We start from the raw sequence: 25511 nt of genomic DNA, 5'->3' as shown, positions 1-25511 counted from the left end.
TTAAGTTCTAATGCTTTGTCAATAACTTCAAAGTTCTTCTAAATTTAGTCTTACCCTACAAAAAGTTTTGTTCAATAACTAAACTTTTAACTTTTTTACCATACATAAGTTAAAATACGTACCTGTTCTTCATTGACTTTTAATGCTTGTATTTGAGTCTCCAGTGCTTTTATTTGAGCTTCAAGCTGTATCTCTCTTTCTTTTCCATTCTGAAAGAGTTTCTGTGATTCTCGAAGGCTGAGAGTCAAACCATCCTTTTCATCTATGGTATTAAACATGTTTATATAAATAATGTTACTGTAGAGGGACCCCAATGTCACAATCCCTATCAGATATCACATCTGTATCATATATAAATGTTGTTGAATTAAATTTAATCCAGAAAAATGAACTTTAGTTGATTTAGAGAAAACCAAATTATTTATTTATTTATTTATTTATTTTGAGACAGGGTCTCGCTCCGTCACCCACGCTGGAGTGCAGTGGCACGATCGTGGCTCACTACAACCTCAGCCTTCCGAGTAGCTGGGATTACAGGCACCTGTCACCACTCCCAGATAATTTTTCTATTTTTAGTACAGATGGGGTTTCACTATGTTGGCTAGGCTCGTCTTGAACTCCTAACCTCAAGTGATCCACCCACCTCAGCCTCCCAAAGTGCTGGGATTACAGGCGTGAGCCACCTCACCCAGTCCTAAATAAAGAAATTATTTAAAATTAAAAATTAAAAAAAAAAATCCTGACACCAAAATTTTTTTTGGAGAAGCAGAACTACTTCCTTTAAAAATATTATTGCATCCATTTTGGGGATAAACCCCTGCTAATCAAAGAGGTTATCTGAAGACTCATTATCCTACACATACTTGCAATGAACTCCTTTTTTTTTGTAACGGAGTCTCATTCTGTCGCCCAGGCTGGAGTGCAGTTGCGTGATCTCGACTTACTGCAAGCTCCGCCTCCCGGGTGCACGCCATTCTCCTGCCTCAGCCTCCCGAGTAGCTGGGACTACAGGCGCCCGCCACCACGGTCGGCTAATTTTTTTTTATTTTTAGTAAAGACTGGGTTTCACCGCGTTAGCCAGGATGATCTCGATCTCCTGACCTCGTGATCTGCCCGCCTCGGCCTCCCAAAGTGCTGGGATTACAGGCGTGAGCCACCACGCCCGGCCCACTTACAGTGAACTCTTTAATTCACCTAATGTTAAATTCTTCCCACGTACTTTGCTATAACAGCTCACAAGTTCTTCTCTCAAAATAAATGTTATGAGGATTACAGAAAGAGACATTTTCACCATCAATTAAATTTGAATGAGCTAGAGTTCAATCACAAAATTATTCTACAAATGAAAGTTCAATGTGGACCAAAACTAGAGAAAGCACAAGAAGTAAACAATTATAATTTGAGTCTGTATTTATGTGTTTATCCCAGACATGGCACTTCACAATCACTAACTCTTATTTGGATTAAAACATTTACGCTAATTTGTAGCCTCAGAAAACGTTGCAGTGCAAACTAAACACAAATCACTTTGAAAGTTGGAATACTTCATCCAGAGTAATGACATAAGGAATCAACAACTTTTTAGGACAGAATGCCATCAGTACAGTTAAATAATGTTCAACGATTCTAAAAGCCTAAGTGAGAAAAGGGAAAAAATGAGGACTCCAAAATAGTGTGTCTTTTTTTTTTTTGAGACGGAGTCTCACTCTGTCACCCAGGCTGAAGTGCAGTGGCGCTTTCTCTGCTCACTGCAACCTCCACCTGCGGGTTCAGGCGATTCTCCTTCTCCTGCCTCAGCCTCCCAAGTAGCTGGGATTACAGATGCCTGCCACCACCTGGCTAATTTTTACATTTTTAGTAGAGACAGGGTTTCACCACATTGGCCAGGCTGGTTTTGAAATCTTGATCTCAAGTGATCCGCCCACCGTGGCCCCTCCCAAAGTGCTGGGATTATGGGCGTAAGCCACACCTGACCTCAAAAACAGTGTGTTCCAAAGAGAAGTAATCCAAGGCCAACACTCAGAAATCCTGGGTTTTATTTTGTTATGCCTCACTCACTATGAGCCCTCTGACCAAGCGCTTTTATTCTCTAAGCTTCGTAGTTAATATGAGGTTACTGGAAACAAGATATCTAGCTCAGTATACCCCATAAATGACAGCGTTCAGCATCTTACCTTTTATTATTACAAGCTGGTGATTCAGATATCGAATTTGGCGTTCACTTTCATTTAACTTTTCAACCAAGTTCTCCAGTTGTCTCTCTTTTGCTTTGTTAAGAACCTGAAGTTGAATAATCTGCATATTTTCTGCAGAGTCTGGGAATTAAAGACAATTTATTAGATAAAAACATACCAAAATATAAATTTATAGTCATTTAAAGCAGTGTTTTTCAAACTGTGACTACAACTTTTCAGAGCATCATGAAATCAATTCAGTGAATTGTGACTAGGATTAAAAAAAGAGAGATAAAATAGAATGTATCAGATTGTATCATGTAGTAAGAATCAGTCTTATTTTGTGAAACTTGTTTCATTTATATATACCTGTTCATATAGATATATGTTGTAGACCATATCACAATTAAATAATATGGTTCTTACAGTGGGTCACTGCTAGATAAGTTTGAAAGTCACTGGTTTAAGTTATAACCCTGAATCACTAACTACTATTTTAGCCAATTAAAAATCAGTATATAACAACTGCAATGAAATAAAGTAATATGCTCTCAGAAAATTAAAAACAAGTACATCAGCTTCTATAAAATCATTCTTAAAGAAAATTTCTAGATAGCCTCAAAATATTTTATTTTAGGCAGGAGTGGGGAAAACATAATATTTATATTGATGCTGGTACATAACTGAATTAATTAGCTAGTGAATAGATTAATCAAGAATTTGGGGCGGGGGGAGAAGGGTTGAAAAACTATCCATTGGGTACTGTGTTCACTATTTGGGTAATGGGTTCACTAGAAGCCAAACCCCAGCATTATTTAATACACTCATGTAACAAACCTGCAAATGTACTCCTCAAATCCAAAATTAAAAAAAAAACAGATTTTGAAGTCTTGTTTTAGAAACAACTAGTCATTTGGGGACCACTTTAAAAAGAGTCAGAGAAAAAAATGAAAAAAAGGATTGGTAGGTATGCTTCAACTACATAATGATAAATATTCTTCACTTCCTGCTAGAACAATGTTTCTGTAAGCTTATAATCAGAAATAAATGCATTTACTGAGTTTTAACCACTTGCTAACTAAATAATTCCGTCCTCTTTTTAAAAAGAGATCTGGATAAATAAAGAAAATTAAAGACTGAAAAGTTTATACAAGTCAAACTCCTCATAGATCTTATAGTAGAGCTAGCCCCATCTCTCTCCGAACTTGTTTTTTTTTAAAACTACTGTTGCTAAGAAACTATAATCACTAAATTGGCACTACCATTATTTAATTAACTTCCAAATGTCAAATTTAGACAAATGTGTAACTCACTCAACTTGAAGAAGTGCAGACTGTTAAGAAACATGAGGAAAGGTTTTTATATGCAGAAAGACCAGGAGATACAAATACAACTTTTCAAGGGAACTGAAAGAGTAAACACTAAGGAGATGTCAGGCCACTGCAGTGAGGTTCATTTACTCAACCTAAAACCAGTTATGTCATATACACTGTCCACTTCCTCATTCCACAAAAAACGGAAGAACAAAGAGAGGCCATCCTCATATTTGCTGTTGACTCCGTTAGGGGAAAATGAATTCTGGGCCTCCCCCTGTAACTACCCTGCGGTCCCAGTGTAAGATGGAAGCAACACTATGAAGTCACAACCCAAAAGTCCAGTTTTCTCTTTGGTATAGCTCAGGCAAGCCGGAATATCCAGTATGACTTTTCCCCTACTAATTAAAGGGAAACAAAAAAATAAAACAAAAACACTTGCTGTCACACTCTAGAATTACACTGGCTCTTCAATATGCACACTAATTAGAAGCTATTTAGTATGCCAGGGAGTATGACAAGAGTAATTCAGGACAGTCACTATATGGGTTTATATTTTGGGATTTTTGTTTTTTGATACTAGCATTGCATCTCAAAATTCTGTAGCAGCTATAAGCACTTTTTTCATTCTCATATTTATATACATACTATACAAAAAAAAATTTTGGCAAATGTCACATGACTGAACCTGATATCTAAGTAATTCTGAATATAAAGTAATTTGTATCAGAGTTGACTAATTATTACACTAAAAACTAAAATCGAAACAAAAAAGTTGATGATAGTGCTGATGTATTAAATTATACTTCTATATAGTCAAAAATCTGAGACTGAAAACTATGTTTCATTTTCCAAATTAGGCTTCAGTCAAAAAAAATATATAAAGTTCATAAAAAGTCTTTTTAAATTTTTTTTAAATTTCAAATGAGCCCTGGTCTCCTGTATGATAGGTGAGGATACTAACTACTATACAAATGAGGAGAAAAGACTTAAACTAGAATGACTGAAATATAAAGTTGAGAAAATGTCTTTTAACTTTTCCTAATGGAAAATTTCAAATATATAAGAAAGTAAAGAGAATAATATGATGAATCTAGGCAAACCCATTTCCCAGATTCAACAATTATGAACTCATGGCCAATTCAGCTCCATCTATATTCCCACCCAACATTACCCCTCAACAGTATATTATTTTAAAGTAAATCCTAGACTTCATGTCAGTTTATTCATAAATACTCTTTAGTATATATCTCTAAAAATAAGGGCTCTTTGAAATATCAAGCACAATTCTGTTGTCATACTCAAAAAATAATAATCTCTTGAATGTGCTCATATATTCACTGTGTGTTCAAATTTCCCCAATTATGTGGTATTAAAAAATAAATATAAACTTGATACCTACTCTCATTAGCTCCTAAAAATTGTTGCTGCAGGCCTTCAAATGTGTCACTTCCTGTTATCGCCTGGGCTGGTGAGCCATTATTCTGGGCAGAAGACTGATAAGGTTTATATGTCACTTTATTATACGGTTCCAAACCTTGACAACTGGGACCCTGTGATGAACCAAATTGCTATTATAGACAACAAATGAAACTGACAATTAAGATTTGGCCTTTTCTTCCAAAATTATCTGAATTAGACACCTAAATTTTATGTTACAGAACTTACTTTTGGTACAGTTACAAAGTTTTATACACACACACACATATATCTGCTCAAAAGTAGCACTTACTGTTATTTAACAATATTAAATGAAAGTCTGCAATACATAATTTATAGACAACTAAATTCTACTTTTGAGCACACAATAAAGGCAATTTTATAAATAAAACCCAAGAATTCTAGTAAGACTATATACAAATATTTTATTACAAATGATTTAGATTATGCCAACATCTTGGGAACATAAAAATGCACATATTCAATAACATGAACATGGAACACGGTGCCTCATAACTAATAAATATTCGGTAACTCTTATGGGATGAATAACATTCTACAGAGATAGAATTAAGAGAAAATAACCACTTAACAGCCCTAAAAAATCCATCCTGTCATTGCGTGACACAGACTAGCTGTTGAGGTATTTGCTGTCATCGAGAAATTCTAAGAAGCAACTAACTATATCCTGAGGTCTTACTTACTTCATTAAACTCTCCCACAGGAAAAACAAGGTTTTTCGTTTTTTCCTTCACATTCATCCTGTCTACTGTTATATCACCATACAAAACAGATACCAGCTTTGACATGTTTAACCTAAAATTTGTTATGAGTGGTAAGCAAGAAAACTGAGGAAATTAAATGTCACCCACCCAGAATTACTGCTTTAAAAACTACAATAAGAGACCTGAACATAGCTTCTCACTAAAGCACAGTGCAGTGGTAGAAGCAGCAGTAAACGAGGATAGTTATTCTTTGGCAGACTTAACTTTTAATGTTTAATCAACTGTGTCCAAAGAGCCTCTATTTTAAACTTCTGACTTAAGATCATGACTGTATTAGACTGTAAACAGAAAATACCATGACTAATCCACCATAAACCTGCATAAGTGCCCTCTCAGAACTTTGTGTGGTTAAATCATCTTACCATTGCACTCACATACATTTCCTGAACACATACAAACATCATGCAAATGTGTGTGCACACACACAAGTTCTTCAAAGTCAAGGTTTTACAATACCTGAAAATGGTTCCATTGAGGATCTGAAAATTTAATTACATTGGTTGGTTGGTTATTAAATTCCTGCTTCTGACCATTGGTATATGGCCTAAAGTTTTCAGGAAGGTGATATAAATCAGTCTGTTCACATTTACTTGGAGGATTATAACCACTTCCACCTTCATCTCCACCTTCTTCAGGATGGTACACAGGATATCGGTCTTCAGTTTTACTTCTGTTTTCTTCCCAGACATTGCCACATTTTTCTCCAGCATATAAACTCTGAATTTCATTATAGTCCTATTAGATAACAAGAGTAAAACAAAAGCACGAAAATTCATTCCCACCCTCATCAACGGCACCATCACACCAGATACTTACATTTACACTTTGAGATTTGGGCAGCATTTGCTCATTCCAGCTCATCTCCAATTGCTCAGGATGACGTGGTCTTGAGAAAAAGGAATACTTTCGATTTAAAGCCTATCATTTATTTGTACACAGATAACACAAAGAACCCCAAGATTTTAACATTTTTCCCTCCAACCTTCACCCAAAATTTTAAGAATCAATGTATAATTTTATAATCATGTAATTATTAATCTTCATCAAAAGAAAAAGACTTATAGAATTGCAATATACACGTGAAAGTGCCTTCAGGTGCTTACTCTCTGTCTGTGCCATCCTCGCTGCAGTCCGAATACTGGGGCTCAGGAGAGGAGAGGTCGTCATCCAGCATGTCATGGGGAAGGTCTGTGAGTAACTGCTGCAACTGAGTCAAAAGGGCCGCATCAATGTCATACCAACTTAAACACAAGACACCAAGCCAAAGCTGCCTTGGAACGAGTGGGTTTTTACTGTAGAGGTCAAAGAAGTTCGTAATTCCCTCCTTTAATTAACTTCTTAAGTACCACACAAATTATATTCATCATTTCACTTGGGTAAAGGGGAATGCATAATTTTAGGATTTATATCAAAAGGCTTTTTTTTTTTTTAAACAAAGGTCTAAGATTTAAATACACATAGAGTAGAATTAAAAAACCTTTTTGTGGAAACACAGCAAGTCACAATAATGGTACAATCAATGTATTATGTTATCACAGGGCAGGCAGACTAAGTCTCAGCATGCTGTTTTACCAGTAATCAGACCTTGGGGAATTGTCAATTAGACATCCCACAGGGAATGTGAGTAGCCAGATGCACTCTGGCCAGGTGATGAGAACAGCAGCAGCAGCAGGTGGCCTAGAAGCCCTTAAATGCTCTGATAATGTAGAAACCTGTGGAAACCCGGGGGAGTCACTAATTAGTAGAGATCTAATTCCAAAGATGAGAAGATACACAATACTCTGCTCTCATACAACATCTGAGTAAAAGAAGAGTTGGAAGACTGTTTTCTATAGAGAGCACATGCAAAAGCATAACACTACATCTGATATTAAATATTTGATTTATCTCTATTATTTTTTCTAGAAAAAATCAGTTTTAGCATTCTGCTTATTATATAAACTAGATAGACAAAGTTAATTCATTCAAATTTCAAATATGATAAAAAGATGAATAAATCAGCTATTCTGTAAGACATAATTCAATAACTTTTAGGATTTCAATAACTATCTGCAATTGTCTTTCTTCAAAACCCATTATAATAATACTACCCTAAAAATCCCAATATATATATCTTAAATTAAGCAACAATTAGAAGATCAAATATTATGTTACTAAATACTTTTTTGGGAAACTGTTTCTAACTACTTCTCTTTAAGAAACTAAGCACCAGTTTAATTAACAACTTGATTACATCCCTCCAAAGTACATAAATCAGACCTATAACATTATGCAAGTAGATTTTAAAGACCTTAAATACTCTGTAAAACCTTTCAGGAAAAAAAAAAAAAATGAGATGCTCCCCGGTCTATAGCAGGTTATTTTTTTTCCACTTTACCTGTCATTAAAACAAAAAAAATGAAATGTGGCAAAAAAACATATCTGAGTAAAATTTAAAAATTAAAAAAAAAAAAAAAAAAAAAACTTTCTTAAACAAAATATGTATAGTAAAAGTTAAATAAATATATTTTATGGAAGGTCTGAAAGGAATGCCCCAAATTCTTAACTGAGCTTTGGTGAAATAAAATTTGGAAATCGGAATAGAGTGTGTTCGAGGTGGGTGGGAATACTTCTTCATCTATATTTATTTCTCATATTCACTGGATGGGTTTTTTTTAAAAGGTTTTCTCAATCCATTTTTTTTTTAAAGATGCAACAAGAGAAAGATACTTTCTTCAATGAAAAGTTATCTTCATCTTTAAATCTGTTTAATGCTAACATGAACATGCAAGACCCTCATGTATTGCTCACCTCCACATGCAAGGTACTTGAAAAATCATTTTGAGAATTAGCTATATCAAAGTTGACTGAGAGATATAAAAAACAAGAAATACAAAAGACACAATATGAAAAACAAAACAGGATACATCAACATATTTGTATATGACATGCCTCAAATGAAAGGTAGCAAAGCAATTCTACAAAGACACAAATGCACTAGAGAAAAAAATCGCATGTATGAGGTCTTTTAAAAGTAGTACCACTTGTTGTCTATAATCATGCATCACTGCTTTAAGGCAAAAGACTACCCCCACATGTTACAAAAGGAAAAATAAAACAAAACAAATCTTTTATACCTATATTAAGTAAAGACTTCTGAACAGAAAGAATATTTTCTTCTAAACCTTCAGTGAGGTTCAAGTACATAGCCTTAAAATTCAGGAGTGCCTTTTTTTCCCCACACAAAAACAAAAAAGTACATAATAATTCAGCAGTTATTGTAGCTTTGTGACACCACAAAATTGGCATCCACAGAGAAAAATTAATTTGAGTATAAGCAATCAGCTAATCAAAATGCTTCTGGATCCACACATAAACATCAAGTAGCAAAATCATCCCTATAGTATTTAGAGTCTTGCAAGACATTTTACATATATGCTAACATTTTAAAATTCATCTTCAAAAAATTTATCCATCAAGTTCTTTGGCATAGCCGGGTCATATTCCCTGGCTTCTATAAGTTTCAGGGCCGAGAAAAGCTAAATGACGTCCTCCTAAATAAGACCATTCAGGAATAAAATCCATCCTCCAATGTTTCCATTTCCCAGGATCAAAGTGTGCCCTCCTCATATACACTGTCAAATTGCTTTTTGGTCACTGAACCCTGTGCAATAAAACACAAAATTGCCATATCTAGTTATGCATGTTACCTATTACCAAATAGAGAAATTTAGAAACTATACATTTTCCTCATTAAAGATCTATCAAACTTCCAAATACAGATTCAAGAACAGAAATAACAATCCTTATAAATGATAAGATTTAATACTAGTCATTAATTTAAAATTCATCAGACTGCTTTTTGGCTGCAAGCAGCAATCTCAACAGGATATTACTGTGCATTAACTGAGTTAAAAAATTTAACAGATACCTTCCCTATAAAAAAGATAATTTACCACTCTAAGGCTTCAGTTGAAATAAATTCAGAATCATTCTATAAACTCCTCTCCCTTTCTACTTCACATATTTCTTTCTTAAAAAGAAAAAAGAGCATTTTACTCAAAGAACTTTCTTAACAAAACACTTTGCAATAACCCATGTAGAACATACAAAAGCCTACATTCAGGGGCAAATGTAAAACAGAGAACATGTAAACCTTCTGTTAGGATTTTCAACTTAAATTAACTAAACAGATTATCTTCAGAGCCTATAATCCTCAATATTCATGAAGGGAAGAGGCCTCAAATTACAACCATACAATAATCTTCTCCCAAGAGAAAGGGTAGCAAATGGAATACCTAACGGTCATATTCCCTTTGAACAGGTGACGTCTTAGTACACTTCTTAAAAGATTCTGATATTTTCAACTATGAATTATTAAATAATACTTTCATGGATACACGCTAAATGTAAACAAATACTAGCTTTACAACTCCCTCTAGTGGAAACAAAATATCAAAATGTTTCCGTAATTACATCAAACAAGGCAGTTAAAAAGTGGAAGAAGGGTGGTCAGGGGATGGAGACCATCCTGGCTAACACGGTGAAACCCTGTCTGTACTAAAAATACAAAAAACAAGCCGGGCGAGGTGGCAGGCGCCTGTAGTCCCAGCTACTCGGGAGGCTGAGGCAGGAGAATGGCGTGAACCCGGGAGGCGGAGCTTGCAGTGAGCTGAGATCGCGCCACTGCACTCCAGCCTGGGCGACGGAGCGAGATTCCGTCTCAAAAAAAAAAAAAAAGTGAAAGAAAGGCTACACAATGGAAACCTTGCCTCTAAAATACGTGATGCCAAGCTCAACGGAGCTTTATTATTCTATTAGAGAAGTACCGATATAGAAACCAAGTCAGTATTGCCAGGTGCAAGCTTCTATCGGCCACCTGCTACTTAAACCATCTACCTTTCTACTCAAGCTCATTTTCAAAGATGTCATCACTAAATGACCCGTCATCAGCAAATACTATCTTGATATCATAGATTACCAAGTATTTCTGACCCAAATCACCAGCTCCAGAATATATACACACATAAACAGATGATTTTTACTATCTAGAACCAACAACAATCACAGAACTACTTCTGGTGACACTGCAGAAAGTACATGTCTACTCCAGCTGACTGTGAGAGTCCAAAATGGCAATCTTCTTTAAGCTGTGGCTTTACCAACAACTAAGAGGCTTACAACAAGCATTCTTATTACAAAAAGACCTTTATCTGGAGCTGGGCACAGTGGCTCACGCCCGTAATCCCAGCACTTTGGGAGGCCGAGGCAGTTGGATCACCTGAGGTCAGGAGTTCAAGACCAGCCTGGCCAACATGGCAAAACCCCGTCTCTACTAAAAATACAAAAAACATTAGCCAGGCAATCCCAGCTACTTGGGAGGCAGGGGCAGGAGAATCGCTCAAACCCGGGAGGGAGCACCAGCCGAGATTGCGCGATTGCACTCCAGCATGGGCAACAGAGCAAGACTCCATCTCAAAAAAAAAAAAAAACAAAAAAAACTGTCTCTCTGTAATATCTGACTGTGCAATCACAAGTATAGTGACTTTAAGTGAAGAGTATTTTTGCAAAGTCACATTGTTACATTATGAATGAGTTAATACAAGAGCTTCTGAATTATTTTCTGGGCCAGCTTTACAAAGAAAAGTTTGAAACCGGGCGGGGTGGCTCAAGCCTGTAATCCCAGCACTTTGGGAGGCCGAGACGGGCGGATCACGAAGTCAGGAGATCGAGACCATCCTGGCTAACCCAGTGAAACCCCGTCTCTACTAAAAAAATACAAAAAACTGAGCAGTGGTTTGTAGTTCTCCTTGAAGAGGTCCTTTACATTCCTTGTAATTTGGATTCCTCGGTATTTGATTCTCTTTGAAGCAATTGTGAATGGAAGTTCATTCATGATTTGGCTCTCTGCTTGTCTGTTACTGGTGTATAAGAATGCTTGTGATTTTTGCACATTAATTTTGTATCCTGAGACTTTGCTGAAGTTGCTTATCAGCTTAAGGAGATTTTGGGCTGAGACAATGGGGTATTCTAAATATACAATCATGTCATCTGCAAACAGGGACAATTTGACTTCTTCTTTTCCTAACTGAATACCCTTGATTTCTTTCTCTTGCCTGATTGCCCTAGCCAGAACTTCCAACACTATGTTGAATAGGAGTGGTGAGAGAGGGCATCCCTGTCTTGTGCCAGTTTTCAAAGGGAATTTTTCCAGTTTTTGCCCATTCAGTATGATATTAGCTGTGGGTTTGTCATAAATAGCTCTTATTATTTTGAGGTACGTTAAACTAAAGAGCTTCTGCACAGCAAAAGAAACTACCATCAGAGTGAACAGGCAACCTACAGAATGGGAGAAAATTTTTGCAATCTACTCATCTGACAAAGGGCTAATATCCAGAATCTACAAAGAACTCAAACAAATATACAAGAAAAAAACAAACAACCCCATCCAAAAGTGGGCAAAGGATATGAACAGACATTTCTCAAAAGAAGACATTCATACAGCCAACAGACACATGAAAAAATGCTCATCATCACTCGCCATCAGAGAAATGCAAATCAAAACCACAATGAGATACCATCTCACACCAGTTAGAATGGCAATCATTAAAAAGTCATGAAACAACAGGTGTTGGAGAGGATGTGGAGAAATAGGAACACTTTTACACTGTTGGTGCGGTTGTAAACTAGTTCAACCATTATGGAAAACAGTATGGCAATTCCTCAAGGATCTAGAACTAGATGTACCATATGACCCAGCCATCCCACTACTGGGTATATACCCAAAGGATTATAAATCATGCTGCTATAAAGACACATGCACATGTATGTTCACTGCGGCACTATTCACAAGAGCAAAGACTTGGAATCAACCCAAATGTCCATCTGTGACAGACTGGATTAAGAAAATGTGGCACATATACACCATGGAATACTATGCAGCCATAAAAAAGGATGAGTTTGTGTCCTTTGTAGGGACATGGATGCAGCTGGAAACCATCATTCTCAGCAAACTATCACAAGAAGAGAAAACCAAACACCGCATGTTCTCACTCATAGGTGGGAACTGAACAATGAGATCACTTGGACTCGGGAAGGGGAACATCACACACTGGGGCCTATCATGGGGGGGGGGGAGGGATTGCATTGGGAGTTATACCTGATATAAATGATCAATTGATGGGTGCTGACGTTAACAAACCTGCACGTTATGCACATGTACCCTAGAACTTAAAGTATAATAAAAAATAAATATAAAATAATAATAATAAAAAATAAAAATAAAAACATAGTCCCTCTAGCAGTAAATCTTCACTCTTTCTGAGCATTAAGTGTCGAAAGGGGACTATATACTAATAGCATCACCAAAAAAAAAAAAAATACAAAAAACTAGCCGGGCGAGGTGGCGGGCGCCTGTAGTCCCAGCTACTCGGGAGGCTGAGGTAGGAGAATGGCGTGAACCCGGGAGGCAGAGTTTGCAGTGAGCTGAGATCTGGCCACTGCACTCCAGCCTGGGCGACAGAGCGAGACTCCATCTCAAAAAAATAAAATAAAATAAAAAAATAAAGAAAAGTTTGCTTTGGATGAGATTTCCTTCTTAGCAAGAACGACAAGTATTATCAGCAGCTCTCAAGAGTACAATCAGAAAGTAATGTCCTCCAGTAAGTTAGGAGAAACGTAAGTAATGTGTGACAATTAATGGATATTAACCAACATGATATATATCTCTATGATGTCATCAGCCTCGCTGATCTGCACCCTAATCTGCTCTGTCAACTATTTTTAAGAGACGGAGTTTCAGTTGAAACACTGTGAGAAGCTGTGGTTTATGTACCTCTCTACCATGCATTTATGCCTTGAGCCACAATAGGCCAACTTTTACTAATGTAGCATTAAGAGTTGTAGCACTTTAGAAATAGATTATAGGAATTTTTTTACAAAATTCTTGTTTTTTGTTTGCTTGTTTTTTGTTTTTTTGCAAAATATGGGTCTATTCGTGATGGTCTCTGGCTTGAGATCCTCTGGTCTAAATATCCTCTAAATGTTGAATAATGTATTTACTAAATCCTTTCCTTTTTCTGAATGTTAAAGGCACTTTCTCCATTTGATCTTCAATGCTAACAGTGGCGAGAATAGAAATGGAAAAGGCTAAATCATAATTGTAAAGCTGCTCATTAGGATGGCATGAAGGTTGGAATGGTGTATTCATTGGGATATGGGCACATGTGGACAAAATCCCAGCTGGCACCAAAGCAACAAAATTAAACACAGCTTGGAAAAACATGCTGTATTAGCAACTGGCCTTTCATCCCAGACAGTGAAAATCAGGACTATCCAACCATGTACCAAGAGAGGCTCTCACAAACCCTTAGCAGGGGAGACTAGGAGTCAGATGCGGTATGCCTGGTAAGCCTTATCATCAGGGATAAAGGCATTCCTCCCACATCAGCGAATTGAACACAAAGTGACTCACTAAGTAGAGAAAGCAATATGCATTAGCCCACTGCTAACAGTTATAGCCTAGCCACAATCCCAAAGCCGCAGTCCCAAAGCTACCAACCAGGTAGACAGGAAAAAACAGCTTTTTTTCTTTAATCTCGTAAGGCTGTGAACCATTCGGCTACTGCTGGGTCAGGAAGACTGAGACAGTTAAAAAGCCCTCTAGATACACATGCAAGCTTGGGTTTGACCACCCAATTTATTACTTTAACTTGTAGTGACAAAGTATACATACAGCTGAAGATTTGTGAACAGTTCTGAAGTTTGTTACTAAAAGCTGAACCTCTCTGGCCTCTAATCTAACTTTTTTCCTTGCAGCAATTATTTTTTAAAGTAAAAATATTTTTATGAGCATGAAGCTTTTTACAAATTTAACCATCATCATCATGTTAGAGTCAAATTAGCTATATATCCTTCCACTCTGCTGGAAATACTCATTCTTAGATACTTGATCTTTCAGAACAACTTTTCCCCTGAAATTTCCTATCCCAGCATACAATCTATCAAAGAAGTGATCCCAAATAGCTATTTTCTATATTATCTAGAATTAATTGCCTCCTTAACTAGTATCCCCTCTAAAGTTTTAACCACACAATACACTGGCAGTAAGCTCTAACACTCTACCTATCTCTCCAATATATTTCTCAATGAAAAATCACCTGTCAAAATATTTTTTCTTCTTTACAGTAGTGATTACTTAAACTGACCCTCTCAAGAATCCCAGTGGCTAAACCCCAGCCAACTATCCGAGCCCAGTCATGAAAACCTCATGCTGCAGGTTCAAAGTAACAGAAAATCCTCATTCCCATCCTTGCCACAACAATTGTTGTGAGGGGCCCTGCCAAAATCCAGAAACCCTCTCCAGGGTCATAAACTCAAATGCCCTCAGGGACCTGGCAGAGAATTTACCAGAGTGAAGCAGGCAGGTCTGAGTGCATAAGCCCATGTCTGTGTGAGAAGTGGGGACCGTGGCCAGCTGGGGAAGGAGAGCCACTGCTCAGCTCCAGCCCGCCTGCTGCCATGTGTAAATACAGGCCAGGTGTGGTCAGAGCTTTGGATGTTTTTTAGATAAGCCAGAGAATCTGCAGTGCTGCATAAAATTTTCAAATCTTCAAATACAGATTCAATTTTTTAAAAGACAATACCTGTCTATGAACCAAATCCAGCAAGTTGCCAGTTTTCTATCCCTGCCATAATTCTACCACCAGTCACATGAACAACAGTCAACTGACCCTATTCCTTGCTTCCTATTAATACTAATGGTCCCCAATAACTACTAAAAAAAGATTTCTTTACATGTTAGAAAATGGATCATATAAAAAATAGTGTCAAGACAAAAGAGGCCTTTTATCACAGATAATCAAGAAATTTGAATTACACTAAAAACAACCAAAACAACTAACTTGACTTCCACCAATAACACTACTACTGCTGCTATTACTATTGCCACCATTTACTGAACACTTGCTATGTGCCACGTATTCTGCTAAACACTTTATATATAAATAATATGGTCTCTCCCTTTTATTCCTTTCCTTCTATAATCTATTCACCATGCAGCCTTCTGAAAGATCTTCAAAAATATGATATCACTTTTCCCTGCTTAAAATCCTCCACTGGCTTCCCATTGCTCTAAGAATAAAATACAAACACCTTATCACGGCTTTCCATGATCTGACACCCACATCCACCACCCAACACTGGCTTATATGTACCCAATACCATGGCCTTCTGGCTGCTCCACAGATACACGGGGTCTCTTCCCAACTTCCCAGCTTACACTCATTGGTGTTTTGGCCTAGACTGCTCTTCATCAGGCTTTGGCATGGCTGGTTCCTTCTCATAAGTCAAGTCTCAGCTCAAGTATTGCCTCCTCCCACAGACCTTCCCTCACCACCCCATCTATAGCAATCCCCTACCAATTGCTTTCATAACACTCCAGTTTGTTTTCCAGTCATTTATCAATGATATATTATCACTCACTCAAATTACTTTACTCACTTGTTTACTTGCTTATTGTCTGCCATCCCACTAGGATATAAACTACCCAAAGCAAAGAGCCTTGTCAGATTGTTCATGGCAATGTTACAAGCACCTAGAAACTAACCTGCCACTTCCAAAGTCAACCATTACCTCCTAAATGAAAAGAAAAATTTAACCATTTATCTGATGGCATTATTCACGTTGTGTTTTATTCTTGTCTCAAAAACAGAAGCATTCCACTTATCCACCTTTTCAGTCTAAATAGCAAGCAGAGTTCAGGGTTGTTTAAAAAAAAAAAAAATCCAAATCCCTTCAAAATGACACAAGATGATATAATTTTGATCAAGAAATAAAACTTGTTAAAGACTGGGTTTAGGGTCTCTCTCTTTTTTTTTTTTTTTTTTTTTAACAATTTACCTCTTTCTCTCTTTCGTAGTCCTCTTTGTCATATTCCTCATCTTCATTTTGCACTGGTAGTGCCACACTGCCGAAGTCTAATGACATGGTCGTCCTGTGGGAAGGGAAAGATGTTTGGTTTCTGAATATTCCATAAAATCTCCCCAGAACAAACTACATAAGAGATGCCATACATACACAAAGTGAAAAGACAGAAACAGACTGGGAGAAAATATGTATAACTCCATTATGGCCAATACAAATAATTGCGATTCATAGAAAATAGCTATATGACAGCAATTCGTGGAAAAGAAAAAACGCAAATCGGTAATAAAACTATGAATAGACCTTTCTAGTGGTCTGAAAAGTATAAGTTAAAACAGTAAGATTTTTTGCCCACATAAAAAATAAGATGACAATAGTAATAAACTAGAAATGTGCCAAATGTAAAAATCTTAAGCTCAAACAAAATTTCAAATGTGATATATTAAACAAGGCACAGGCAGTACCCTAATTGCTTCATTTTTTTTTTTTAATATCAGAAATCCAAATATCATGCTTTACAAGAAGAGGGCCCCTAAATCATGAGTGACTGCTACCCAGAAACCATTTACAATTCAGTAAATGCCATAGAGCGCGCAACAAAATATAAGTCTTAAACGTCCTCCTCTTAAGCCTGATAAAATCAGGTTCTGGCAATACACTCAGGAAAAACAGAAGTGAAGGCTGTGAAGCTCCACCACTGTGGACTTCCAATTCCAAAAGCAACAGCAAGAGTTCCCTGGGGAGCAGTCACTGCTGCGGCAGAAGCAGCAGCAGGAAATGGGTTTTCAACTACTTACAGTCAAAAAAGCTGCTGCTGATTTAAATTATACTTAGGGATCCTGACACTACACATAAACCCCTCAGAACTTCAAAGCTCTGAACAATCCCAACAAAAAAAAAAAGTAGGCAGGTGTCATCAATTACCTGGCCTAACACTGCCCTCCATTCAGTCCACTGTCGTTCATGCCAATGAAACGCACTTGGATGTGAGCCTGAGCCACAACTCATTCACTACATCTTTCAAGCTCTAAAATGTCATTAAATTGGAAGTAAAATCAGAAGCATAGAGACCCAGCAATCCAAATGCATTTTACCATAAAGAACTTAGCTCCCTCGTCTTAAGAGGTAAGAACTATATCACAAACTTTTGTGGAAGCCAATAGCTCTGACAATATACCATTTCATCAGATCTAAGATGTCTTTGATTCTATGATGCAGTTCCATTTGTAGCAGTAGGAACAAGATGTAGGCAATCAAATTATGACATAACATTAATTTTAGGATGCAGTCTATGTTGTAGATATTAAAGTGTGAAAAGAAAATGTGCAAGCTAGACTAGATGAATATGGTATTAAAGATTAACACACATATGAATTTCAGTGGTGAAAATCCCCCTATGTCAAGTTTTTATTTTTCAAAGACTGAGTTATGTTTCTTGGCCAACCTCTAATTTGCAGTCTACCTTCTAATCCCTTCCTCTCTGGTCCTTACACCCAACCCGTCCCTTTCAACTCATATCAACTCAGACTCTTTACATCAACTGAAAACCCTCCAGCCTCTGCTTCTCAGACTACACCTACTCCTTTCTACCCTTGTGCCAGGGCTAAAGGGGGAAGAGACATGCATATTGAGGAAAATAAATCTAAGTCCATCTATAAGATGCCTTTTGTATATCAACATAAGATGAAGATATGAGTATGGTAAAGAGCCTATAATATGAAATGGTGAGGGAAAAACACACAATCACAAGTCTCTAGATTTTTTTTTCTACTACTGCAAATGGACTTAATAGCGTAGAGAACACTACATATGCATAATGAAAATACTAGCCCAATTAAATCCCATCTCCTTAAAAGAGATGAAATTAAACTGGACCTTAAAGACATTCCTGAATCCTCCAGGCAGAAAAAATCCTTTCTGCTTCTGAATTCTGTGTCTTCTACCTCTCTTTCATTTAATATAAATACAAGACAAAATATGGAATTTGGGTTAATTTCTCCTTAAGTTAGAGAAAGGAGGTTTGTTCCAATCCTTTAAAAACCTGCCATCAATTGATGTTAATTATTGAAAAAGAACATTAAGATTTATAAGAGCCTATTGCTAAAAATGTAGCTACTAATATTTTAAATACAGAGCTACTTTTTCTCACATAAAGAATACTTATGTTATTGTTTTTAAAGTAAAGAGAATGTCAAATATCAAAGCATATATCTTTAATGTTATTTTAAATCCAAAATATGGCATTACCAAAATCTCCCCCACTGAAGAAAAAAAGGTATAAGTTTTCCTTATGAGAACTATAAACTATGAAAGACTTTAAGAAATGATTTCAGATATAAAGGGAAATCTGATCAACTTACATGGTTAAAAATATATATACTAAAAAGGTAATACATATTTTAAATGAGACTTAAAATAAAAGCTAATACTTTAACTTATTAATCACCACTCATTATCACTGCTACCAGAGACTTTAGTATAATATTCAGAACAACAAAAGAGGCAGCTTAAAAAAAAAAATAGCAAGATAGTAAACCCAAAAGTCATAAAGAAAAATGTGATGGAAACCTAACCACAAAAAACAAAACTTTGTTTAAGGCAAAAGACATCACTAACAAGTCAAGTATTATGTATGAAAAAATACGGCCAGGCACTGTAGCTCAAGCCTGTAATCCCAGCACTTTGGGAGGCCGAGGCAGGAGGATCACGAGGTAAGGAGATTGAGACCATCCTGGCTAACATAATGAAACCCTGTCTCTACTAAAAATACAAAAAAATTAGCCGGGAGTGGTGGTGGGCGCCTGTAGTCCCAGCTACTCAGGAGGCTGAGGCAGGAGAACCCGGGAAGTGGAGCTTGCAGTGAGCCGAGATCGCACCACCGCACCCCAGCCTGGGCAACAAAGCAAGCCTCCGTCCCCAAAAAAAGAAAGGAAAAGAAAAAGAAAAAAAAGAAAAAATACATCACTAACAAAGTCCAGAAAAATAAGAATCAGAAAAATATTTGCAAACAACCTGACAAAGTCCCAATATAAAATCCTTAAAAAGACAAACAATCCAATATAAAATTGGGTGACTGACATGACAATTTATTTTAAAAAGTGTAAATCAATTAGTTTGAAAAGATGCTTAAGCTCATGATGTTTCAAAAAAGTGTCATTTAAACAACAATATGCCATTTTCAACAACCACTAGATTGAAAAAAGAAAAAAAAAAACTTATCACCCAGTGGTGACTATTTTGTATTTTGTATGGCTCATGAGTTGCTGGTGAAAATATGAACTGCTAAACCATCTTGAAAACTATCAAAATTAATATATTGAAAATGAACATTTGCACTAGTAAAATTATTTTTGAATTTGTCATACTATACCACTAGTAAAAATAATGAAAATTTTCTGTATCTATTGACTCAAGGCTGACCACTTAAAAAATCAAGATGCAGAATAAGTGTACAGTATGTTTTGGTTTTCTTTTTCAGTAGCAGTCTGGTAGACTTTCTTCCTAGATAACTTTTTCTGAACCCTTAACAAGACTACAAAAAGTGTGTCCTGTTGTTACACTCAGATGGATGCTCTGACCCAGCATTTCTTTCGTTGTCCCTGATTTTCTCTGCCCTCCTTGCAACAAAACCAATCAGTGTTTATTTAGACAAAAGATTACAAAGCAAAGGTAGTATTGTTTTCGCCTCATCTAATAAACTATAAGCACCCTGAAGGCAGAATTAAAATGTATCTACCCGCTTGCACATGGTAGGCACATAACAAATATTTGTGGACCGAATATGATACAGGCATGTTACCTTATAGGAATTATTTCAACAAAATTTTATTGAATACCCACTGTGTTCCAGATCATATTCTAGATGCATCTAAAACATGGTACCAGCCATGAGGAGCTCACTGTCTCTGCTCATCCTCTCTTAGAGCCACTGATATAAACAGTTACAATAACATATTGTAATAAATTCCGTAGTAGATGAAAGTACAAAGCACAAATTAACTTTTCCTAAGAAGAAAGGATAGTTTAGAGAATTTTTACAGAAAAAAAGAGCTTCTAGATTAGAAATAAATCTTAAAGGACACAATATGGCTATAACTGGCTCTAAGAATGAGGGCACTCATTCAGACAACCTGAGTTCAATTCTGGCTCTTTTATTTATCAGCAGTGCAGTCTTGAGCAAACCGTTTCTGCCTCTTCGTTAATGAAATGGGGATAGAAACAATACCTACTTCAAAGATTGATTCTGAGGATTCACAAGATAATACATGTAAAGTAATTAGCACTATGTACCAATCAATACATTCTAGTTTTATTACCATTATGACATTATTACTGATGAATAGGAGTCTGACAGCTACCGAAGAGGTTACTGGAATAAAGAGGATTCCGCATATCTGAGAAAAGGTGAGTGTGCAGCCTATGAGAAATGTCACTTCAAATAATGCAACCTCCTATGGAACAAAAATGCCACCCTCCTTCAAGATGCACTTCCAAGCCTGTTCCCCCATAGAATAAGCCACTCCCTTGCACTTTCAGACTGTATGTCTTATGCTTTTCTTATGGCTTCTACTTCAGCTTCTCTTTAGTTGAGCGCATTCACCTGTCTGAGGAGTGCATGTTCATTGTCACGAACTATGAAGGTATATGGTGATAACAGGCTTAAATCAGACTCGAGTTCATGACTACGATATAGAAAGGGTTATAAACCCCCACAAAAGGGGTTTCTAAGAATTGCACTGGGAGTTGGGAAATTCTACTTACTTGCTGACATAACTCGCCTTCTAGAATGGAAATAGCCAGAGCACACAGCTCAGTTTAGACTTGCAACACCTGGTGGAGGCACCCTATTCATTCATTCGACAATTTACCAAGCCCCGTTCAAGATTACAAAGTTTAACAGGACGTGATGGAGGGAAAGAAAATAGACATATAAACAAATGATCACAACATCTTGTGATCGGTGCTAATGACAGCACTTTGGACGAACTGATTTAAGTTGCTCAGAGAGCGGAGCGAGTAATGCTAATACACAATAGGCATCCACAGGCTAAGCGAATGACCTTGAGGACCTGTTTGGCGTCAGCTACGGCACTACAAACATGACCAAAGCCACACGGGGCCCATAACCCGGGACTGCTGGCTTTGGGTGCCAGCGTCACTTGTACGCGGTCAACACACGTGCACACAGCACCTACTGTGAGCCAGGAGTAACGCCAGAGTGACCAAGGCGGGGTCCGCAGAGTAGGGTCTCGAGGCGACCCCAGCAGTTTGGAAACGAGGCGGGCTTCCCACATGTCGCTTCTAAATAGGATATTGGAGGAATGAAGAGGTCTAAATGACACGTTAAAGGTAAAAGCTGAGTCCGCAACATGCGGGCAGTCCACCAGCGCGGGATTTGGGGAGAGGGCAGGTCAGCTCCCGGGGAACCCTCAGCCAGGATCCCGAGGACCCCGCAACTCCTCTAACCCCAGGTCCAAGCCCACCCGTGAATCAGAACTCACCAGAGGCCACGGAGGCTGTTATCGCGAGGAAACTCTAGCCCTGGCGGAAGACCAACTTCTAGCAAACCCCCTTACCCTGGTTCTAGTCCACTAGCTCCTTCCTAGTCACAACCGAACCCTCGGGGCGGAGACCCTTAAGGAGCAGTCGCCTCCTTCAATCGCCGACCAGAAGCTCGCCCGGTGGGCGGAGCCGTGCCGGCTCGGGGCAGAGCGAGGAGGCAGAAGTCTCCGCCTTCCTCAAGCTTGGTTGAGAAGTCCGCCTGCAGTTGCAAAGTACGGCTGTTTGAAAGCGGGCGCCAGAGGTGGCGGGAAGCTCCCCCTGTGCGTCCATTGGTGAATTCGTGAGCCAATTACGAGGAAGTTACTCCGGAGTGGGCGGGCTGATCGGTTGCCTAGAGATGCCGAAGCGCTTTGCCCGCTACCTTCCGCCAGGGTGCACCGGCCTTACCGGGACCCCTTGCCCCTTTGGTAGCGGAGACTGCAGAGGTGACTCGTGCCTCCTGCGCTTCAGCACACAGAATCCCGTAGATTCCCCACCGAACTCTTGCCTTAAAGGTTTTTTACATTTGCCCTTCTTGTTTTCTAAGGCACCTGCTTCCCTATTACCTAACAGCCTTAGATGTTTTGCTTTGTCTTCTATCTTACTAGGTGCCGCTTTGTTTACATTTTTGCTGCTTTAAACTGATAAGATGGCACATTTGTCCACGTGTCTGTTCACTATTCTAATTTCCTCGGGTTTAAGTGTTTTTGTCGCTTAGGTGTATATTACTAACCTGCCCTTAAAGACAGCGCCACCCAGTCCTCAGTGAAGCCCAGTACTGTGTCTATCTTTGGCTGAAACAGTTCCAGTGAATAATAAAGGAATTGGTGGCAGCAGGTTCACATATCCTTTCAACTCTTTACTGGCGTGGAGTAAAATGACTGTTCGAGGCTCTTCATAATGTGGCTAGTTTTCCTTTGCTACTTCACCATCAACCCCCATGCCTACACTGACCCCTGTACCTCCATAAACTGGTATAGGGTTTGGCAAATAACAGGTAATTTAATCCACTGTAATAGAATGAATGAAATCACAGGCTGAGCTAACAATGGTTCCCAGAGTGCTTTTTTTGTTTCACCTGCTGTGAAAGCTGTTTCTTTCACCTGCATTGCCTCTACCTTACTTCTCCTCCTACTTAGTTTTCGAGATAGACTATCACCTCCTTTGAAGACTTTCATGATACACACTCCCTCACTTTGCAGAAATGATCTTTCCCACCTCTGTACACAGTGTATCCTATCTTATTATAGTTCTTATATCTACTATAAGTTTTGTGTGTCTGTTACACTCAGTACAATGTGAATATCTTGAAGTACTCACTTTACTTCTTGGGTATCTAACATGTTTCATGACCCTGGTAGGCACTCAAAACAATTACGTTAAATGAGTAAATGAATAAATGAACAAATAGATGAAGATTTTGGCAGGGGGGCGGGCAGAAAAAGCAAATAAAAGGCATTCAAGTAAATGGCATTTGTTGAATCTGAGCCAAGGCATCTTAGTGAGAATCAAATGCACTTTTCACTTTTCACATCCCACTGAAGTCGATTGGCAAACTCTATGTTGCCTTCTGTGCTGAGGGTTATAATGGAGTGCTGCAGCAAGAATGCCAGGTGATCCCCATGCACAAACAACTGCTTCTTAGAAGGATGAAAGCATAAAAGGTGTCAGGGGAAACACATGAGGAGGCAGTGTTTATAATCCTTTACACAGTGCTTTACAGATTGGTAAATTATTTCACAAGCATTATCTTATTCGGTTCTCACTACAACACTGTGGGGGGCCTAGGTATTCCTACCCCATTTTCCAGTTGAAGAAACTTACATAAAAATAAATTAAGTGACTTGTCCAAGGCTACACAGCTAATACAAGGCAGACAGAATTTGAAACCAGGTCCTTTATCTCCAAACCCAGAGCTCATCACTACATACAAAATATTTTAGTGAGCCTAGTATATATGTGACAAAGAGGGAAAATAAAGAATAAATCAACCTCCCATCTTGACATGCCTCTAAAAATGGTTTTTAGTGGAGTTATGGATACATTCGACTAAAATTTATTTGACCACGTATCCTGCTTAAGTCCCAGCCTAGGTGCAGGGTAGGACCCCTATGCTCAAGGTACCAACACTCTGAGTTACAAGGTCCTTACATAGAAAGATAAATAATAACAAAAAATGTTTACTAAGTGTAATAAGAATAGGCAACAATTCTAGGGAAAGTGAACACCTAAGGATGAATCTATCAAGGCAGGTTCAAGGAAGAAGAGGAGGAGAGAGCTCAACAGGCCAGTTGATTGGCATGAGTGAAATTTGAAGGCCAGACCAGCAAAAGTGCAGGAATCTTATATTTAGAGGTAAGTCTGGAGAAGAAGGCAGGAAGGAGGTAGCCCATAGCAGAGCTTTAATCCTGGGAGAATAGGAAAGGCATTCTACAGAGGTCAGGTAATGGTGTGCACATCCAAAGAAACACAAGCAGACAGAGGCATTCTGGGATAACAAAGGCAAATGTGGGGGAAGAAAGTAAAACTGCCAAAGATCTCAAATGCTGGACAAAAGGTTATTTGTGAAACGTTGGCTCAATGTTTGCCTTGCATGTTTTAAACGGGCATACCTATGAGCTGGGTGAGACATTTCAAGGGAAAATGTCGCATTATTGATGAGATGGGGTCCCTCCCACTAACAAGCATCTATAAAGGTAAAGCTAAACCATCATTTCTCCTTTTTCCTCCTTTTTGGTGTCAAAGCTATCAGGTCAAAGCAATGCCACCACAGGAGTGCTATTCAAAGTGCTATCATCAAGGAATACTATCCTCAAAGGAACACAGAACTTAGAGTAAGAAGATCTGAGTTCAAATCCCAGCTCTCCTACCTACTAGCGTTGTCCATAACAATTCAACACTCAAAAGCCTCAAAGTCCTTCCCTGAAAATTGGGATGATAATACCCACTTCTCAGGATTGTGGCCAAGAAAAAAAAAAAAGAGAGAGAGAGATTGTGTGAAACAACTTTTAAATGTAAAAACATTATTTTCCATTGTGTTTCTATGTACTATGGCTTATTGGACTAGAGTACACACCGTGGTCTGAGGTAGTTTTCATCCTTCAATCCAATCATGTTGACACTCAGTATTAACCATCACAAGCACCGTTTGTTGAAATGGCTAGCCTTTATCTATTGAGTTCCTTTGCAACTTTGTCAAAAATCAGTTGGACATATTTGAGTGGTCTGTTTCTGGGTTCTCCATCTTGTTCCATTAACCTATGTATCTATTCTTCCACCAACATCAAGACAGTCTTTAAAATGATATAATGTCTTAAAATCAGATGACTCCTACCACCTTGTTCTTTTTTAAAATT

The 25511-nt window shown here is 37.9% G+C and overlaps 1 protein-coding gene across 2 annotated transcripts in view; it reads right to left on the bottom strand.

Moving 5' to 3' along the window:
- Positions 1-22296, bottom strand: part of CEP152 (centrosomal protein 152) — a 74101-nt gene extending 51805 nt beyond the window's left edge. The window contains exons 1-8 of one of the 2 annotated variants that reach the window (XM_023227232.2): positions 22116-22296; positions 16591-16684; positions 6816-6919; positions 6529-6598; positions 6169-6447; positions 4890-5058; positions 2175-2315; positions 123-262 (exon numbers count right to left, since the gene is read on the bottom strand). In XM_023227232.2, the coding sequence (XP_023083000.2) occupies positions 123-262; positions 2175-2315; positions 4890-5058; positions 6169-6447; positions 6529-6598; positions 6816-6919; positions 16591-16677 (990 nt within the window). In that variant the 5' untranslated portion in view covers positions 16678-16684; positions 22116-22296. The remainder of the gene's footprint in view (positions 1-122; positions 263-2174; positions 2316-4889; positions 5059-6168; positions 6448-6528; positions 6599-6815; positions 6920-16590; positions 16685-22115) is intronic. The other variant, XM_023227234.2, reaches the window with a different exon arrangement.
- Positions 22297-25511: the final 3215 nt, after the last annotated feature.

This window comes from Piliocolobus tephrosceles, chromosome 6, assembly GCF_002776525.5.
Source record: "Piliocolobus tephrosceles isolate RC106 chromosome 6, ASM277652v3, whole genome shotgun sequence".
Lineage (NCBI taxonomy): Eukaryota > Metazoa > Chordata > Mammalia > Primates > Cercopithecidae > Piliocolobus > Piliocolobus tephrosceles.
The sequence above is the reverse complement of the archived record's forward strand: the minus strand, read 5'-3'. Positions and strand labels throughout refer to the sequence as shown.